The sequence below is a fragment of the Echinops telfairi genome, unplaced genomic scaffold (genome assembly GCF_000313985.2).
Source record: "Echinops telfairi isolate 266 unplaced genomic scaffold, ASM31398v2 ScPeMD7_25;HRSCAF=90, whole genome shotgun sequence".
NCBI classification, from domain to species: Eukaryota; Metazoa; Chordata; class Mammalia; order Afrosoricida; family Tenrecidae; genus Echinops; species Echinops telfairi.
In genome coordinates this window covers 2,406,228-2,411,718 of record NW_022103922.1, presented here as the reverse complement: position 1 = coordinate 2,411,718, position 5,491 = coordinate 2,406,228, and the positions used below count along the sequence as shown (strand labels likewise).

The window sequence follows — 5,491 nt, the reverse complement described above, 5'->3', positions numbered from 1 at the left end:
GAGGTGGCCTGGCCCACACGTGGAGGAGGGCAGGGCAGCCTGGCCTGCAGGCCCAGTGTGTTTAGAGGCGTCCTCTCCTCTCTGGTCAGTGTCCTCTTCCTGCCCACCCATCCCATTGTTGCCGGGCCCTGGAGTGTCTGCTGGGAGCACTCCCTAAGTGTAAACAGGACACACTGGGAAGATGCCCCCCTCCCCCCTGGCCTTCTGGCCTCTGGGCACAACTGGGACGCTTGGGCACCTGCCTTGCTCAGCCCCAGCTGGGGCCCCAGGGGCTGGCGGCCTGGGTTTGCTCTGGTGGCAGGACCCCTGTGCTCCCTCCCCTGTACCTGCCCCACCCTCTTCTCAAAGCTCCCCTGACCATGCCCATACCTTTCCCTGGCTGACCAGTGCCCCCTCCCCCTGGTGGGTTCCCCCCTCCACAGTGCTGGGGCCTTTGGGGTGCAGTCTGCAGTGGACAGCCAACGTGCTGCCTCCTGCCCTCCCTCCCTCCTTCCTTCCGGCCGAGCTCCCACCCTCTCCTCCCTCCCCGCCCCCAACTTCCTGCTGGGAGAGCAGACCGAGAGTCCAGCCAGGACTTTTTCCGCCTGCCCGGCGGCAGCCTCAGGCCATGGTGCATACTTCCTCTCTGCTGGCCCTGCGCCCTCCACGGTGGGCACTACTGGAGGTCCTCTGCCCCCTCAAAAAGGGGCACCAGAGGTGGTCTGGCAGGCTGCCCCCAAGATGAGACCCGGATTCCTCAGGTCCAGGAGGGTGGAGGATATAGGAGTGACTATACTGCCGCCCACCCCTACCCGCCAGGCCAGGGAGAAAGAGGTACAGCTCTTGGGACCGGCCTGGCCCATCTCTGAACACCGGTGAGGTCTGGGCCTCAGCCCGCCGCTGTCCTCTCTGGACCAGGCTGGAAGGGGCTGGAGCCAGCCCTGGCCCTGTGCCAACCCTCTGTGTGGGTCAGTGTTGTCAGGGGTCATCACGCTGGTTCTGACGCATAAGGACCCAGGCACAGGGGACAGAAACTGCCTGCCCTGCGCCACCCTCACAGTTTGCCCCCATGCCCGAGCCCCTGGCTGCAGCCCGGTCCTCATCCATCTCCTCAAGGAGCCCTCTCTTTCTCGCTGCCCCTCCACTTGACCGAGTGTGGGTCCTTCTCCAGGGACGGGCCTCTCCTGACAAGACGTCCAAAGCACGCGTGAGACAAAGTCTCACCATCCTTGCTTCTTGGCAGCACCGGGTTGTGCTTCGTCTGAGACGGATCCGTCTGTCCTCCTCGCTGCCCTGCGGGCACGTGAGGGCTGTGTTCTTTGCCAGCCTTGGGGCACAAACGCATCACCCCCACCCCCACCCCGTGGTCTTCGTTGTTCCTTGCCCGCTTTCTTGTGCAAATGAGGTGATTGAAAACACCGAGGCTTGAGTCAGGCCCACCTTAGTCTTCAAAGGGACGCCTGTGCCCCGGAAGCCCTTCCACGAGACTTGCTGTGTGTGGTGTGAGCCCTTGGCGGGGGTCGGGGATCCGGGTCGAACGAAACCCTTGCCCACTTCCGTCTTTCTTCTGCCGACCAAGAATGGTGTTGCGTAGTGCCCGTGGTGAGGGTTGTGTTTTCTTGACGTTTTTCGGCCATCCATCCTGGAGGCTGCCATCCTGGGCCTTCGTCCGTAAGTGCTTCACCTTTTGGCTCTCAGTAAGCCAGGGGCCACCTGCACATGGCAGGTTCTGCATCAGCCTTCCTCCGCTCCTGATGCTGGCTCTTCTAATAGCCCAGCTTCTTGGACTGGCCTGTCTGCATTTGGCAGGTGATGGGACCGGGCATGGAAAGAGAAGAGGGTGACTGAGGGACCCCTCACCTAAGGGATGATGTTGTGTTGGGTGCTGGGTCCTGCTGGCGCGGCTGGCAGGAGCCCTGCTGGTTGTCCGGCCGAGGGGCAGCTGGAGATGGCTGTGAGGTTGTGACCGAGGCCCCTCTCACGCCTCCTCAAGCCTTTGTGTCATTGTGCGCCACAGGGGCTGGAGGGTGGAGCTTCTTCGAAGGGTGGCATCAGATCCAGGGCACGCAGGCATAAGCCCTCATGCGCACCCTGACTTGGTGTCTACCACTCCCCGTTTGGGGATTTCTCCTGGACCTGGGGACCTCCCTCTAGGCTCTAAGTGCTGGATGCCCACATGTGGATTCCGCCTGTCCCTGTGCTGAGAGTTTAATGATGGCCAATAGAGCTGAGTTGCAATCCCACCCCCCACCAACAGGCGCCGCCTCTCTGTGGTTTGGAAATTCCATAGGTTTGCCTCTGCCTGTTGCGTGCACTGCTTGATTCCCCACTTTGGGGCTGTGGAGATTGTAAACGGTTCACAACGAAGCTACCTTGCAGGTGGAGGTGAGCCCAGGCCACCCACCCGATTGCAGGCCTTTCTGTCGGGCTATGTTGGATCTGAGAGTGGCAGCCCATCCTGTTGGCACCGCAGGAGTCACCCTGATGGACTGGGGCCCCTCAGGGCCTCCGTTAATGCGTCCCATGACCTGGGGGGCTTGGTGGGGGTGGGGCTTCCAGTGCCCTCACGTGCATCTCTCCTAGACTCGGAATCAAATGGACTTGGCGGCCGCTGGCTGGGGCCTGGGCACGTGGCTGTGGAGGACTTGGCCCCTCACTGTTGGCCTCTGCGGGGACCTACTCTGAGGCTCTCACTGCCCCCCACCCCCATATCAGTCAGTAGGATCCCCGGGTGTCCTGTGCCTGTGGAGGGTCGCTCCCTTGTCCTGCTCAGGGTCTCGGCAGCCGGGGGGAAGGATGAGGCCCAGCTGTCCCCCTGAAGGCCCTGAGCTCCCCCTGCAGTGGCCGAGGAGCCTGGGTGGTGGTGGGGGGAGGGGTCTTCTGTTGCTGGTCAGTTGTAAGCACTCAGACCCTCCGTTTCCCCATCTGGGAGCCACCAGCGGCCTCATATTTCTGACTGCTGCCTCGGCCCAGCCAGGCCGGTGGCAGGCCTTCTGTGGGCTGCCTGGGGCTCGATCTCTCCTTCCTGCCCCCCCAATGTCTGCAGTCTCGGGGAGGGGAGCCCTGTGACTTGGCTCAGCTTGTGGTCCATGGGGAGAAGTGGGGAGGGGTCAGGGCTGTGCATAGCACAGTCCCCTGGTGTGTGAGGGCTGGGGGGACAGGGGTGGGGGCTGACCCATGGGTCTGTGGGGCATGGGGATGGGGGCTGACCTGCGGGCTGTGGGGGCCGGGGTAGGGATGGGGGCCGACCCGGGGGCCGTGGCCTCAACCCTGACACTGTCCTCTGCTCTCTTGCCTTGCAGACTTCTCCACCCAGGTGAACCCCTCGTCTCTCGGCACCCCAGCGGGCCGTGGGCCCATGGCGGCGTCCTCTCTGCACCCACCCTTGGGGCCGGCTGTCGGCTCCTCCCTGGGCTCCCCCGGCCAGCTGCACTCGCCCATCAGCACCCTGAGTTCCCCCATCAACGGCATGGGCCCCCCCTTCTCGGTCATCAGCTCTCCCATGGGCCCCCACTCCCTGACAGTGCCCCCTGCACCTGCCCTGGGCTTTGGTGCAGGCAGCCCCCAGGTGAGTGCACTGGCCGTCCGTGGGGTGTGGGTGTGGGGGTGGGGGCGAGCTCTGCTATGGAGCCAGAGGGCTGCTTTCTGGCGGGCGGGCCGCGTGTAGCCTCTGGGCTTCAGCAATTTGCCTTGGGAACTTGAAGTTCCCCATATTCATGGGAGTGTGGGTGGAGTCCAGGGGCGATGTGCCCCCCCCCACCCCCAAACCACAACCGCAAACTTCGACTTGCCGAAACCACAGGATTCTCTGAGCCAGGGGGCCTGGCGCCCTGCCGGGCTTGGCCTGCCGGCCCTTATGGCCGGGGCAGTGTGGGCATCGCTGGGCGGGCAGATGGAAGCTGGCCGGCGTCCTGGGCCAGGCAGGCTGTCTTGTGCCCTCTGGCCTGGGTGTGCCTGCAGCTCCCACACGTGTGGCCGGGCAGTGGTGCCTGCTGGGACCGGGCATCCACCTCACTGAGTGCCACAGGGCAGTCTCAGACAGCTGCCAGGCCGTCCGCCTGCCCCCAGCACCTCCCCGCCTGGGCAGCGGCACCATCAGCGGGCAGTGGGGAGGAAGGGTGTGGTGGGCCTGGCGGGAGCAGCCGAGGTGGGCCCAGGAGGCCGGGCAGGAACTGAAATGAGTGGCAAGGGGAAATGGATGCCCTCCCGCCCTCCTCCAGCACATCGTGGTTCCCTAGGAGTGGTCTGGGGGAGGCCTGGCTGTGGGTCCCTGAGGTTGGCGCATGGCGTGGGCAGGGTAGGAGGCCCAGGGCACCCTGCTCTGGCTGGCAGCCTTGAGCCGGGCCTGTTCTCCTGGTGACCGCTGGAGCCAGACCAGCCAAGTGGGGGGCCGGCTTGAGGGAGGTCGTGGGTCAGCAGCGTCTGTAGGGTGAGGGCGAGGCTCTGCCATGGCACCGAAGTGCAGGAGAGCTGGTAACTGCCCTGCCCTGCTTCTTGGGCACCGTCTCTGCTGGGGCCTTCAGTTGCTGACCTCGAGGCCCGGCCTCTGCCTCAGGGCAAGTGCCAAACCCAGGGCTGCCCTGGCTCAGGGCAGGGAGATGGGGCGAGGGCCTCCATCCCCGGCATGGTTTGGGGCAGCCAAGAAAGAGGAAATGGGGAGCCCCCCACTCTGCTGCAGCCAAGCCTGGCCACCCAGAGAAGACAGGTGGGCCCAGACTCACCTTCTCTGCGGTGCGGTGCTCCTTGCCCCGGCCCTCTCTGACCCAGCCTCCCCCCACCCGCACCCCCCACAGATGTCAGCTGGGGCAGCCCTCTGCCTGGGGTCCCCTGTCTGGCCCTGCAGGCCACCCGGGAAGCCCTCTGCCTGGAGCAGGTGTGGACTGCAGCCTTCCAGGCTCCTCCCAGGTGGCCCTGCAGGGGCTGTGGGCCAGGCTGTGTGCGCAGCCAGGCCCCGGTAGCTTACAGATGGGAGACTCAAGGTCAGAGCCCATAGGCAACCCCCGGTGGGGAGGGCCATCTCCCTGGGAGATACTGGGCTAGGGTGCAGGGCTCATGGCCCCTTGTCTGGGCTTTTGGGCTATTTGCATGTGGCTCTTGGCGGACAATGGGTGAGGTCAGGACCTGGGGGCTGTGTCCTTCTCCCTAAGTGGTTCTGGGCAGGTCCCGCCCTGCCTTCTGCCTTGGTTTCCCCCTTGGTCCTGTGACTGCCTGCACTCCTCTGTTCCTAGTCCGCAAAGCCTGATGCCCTCTGCCTCTGCCAGTCCTAGCCTCGGCCTCCCTGTCCAGGAGATGGGAAGAGTGCGCGAGTCCAGGTTCACAGGCAGTGAGGGTCAGGGGCCTGCCTCCACTGGCTTGGTCTCCCCCAGCACCAGGGCGGGGTGTGAGGGGCACAGAGGCGCCCCTCCTGAGCCGAACCTCAGTCCAGGCCCTGGCCACACTCATGGCAGCACCCCTGCCTGGGCACCAGCCCCATCCCCCCCCACCCCCGGTCCCCCAGGCTCCTTCCAGGCAC

The 5,491-nt window shown here is 65.1% G+C and overlaps 1 protein-coding gene across 1 annotated transcript in view; it reads left to right on the top strand.

The window, feature by feature from the left end:
• The first annotated feature begins 3,289 nt into the window (after positions 1 to 3,289).
• RXRA (retinoid X receptor alpha) overlaps positions 3,290 to 5,491 on the top strand; it is a 19,903-nt gene continuing 17,701 nt past the window's right edge. The window contains exon 1 of the mRNA XM_004714524.2: positions 3,290 to 3,547. Within this exon, the coding sequence (XP_004714581.1) occupies positions 3,338 to 3,547 (210 nt within the window). The 5' untranslated portion in view covers positions 3,290 to 3,337. The remainder of the gene's footprint in view (positions 3,548 to 5,491) is intronic.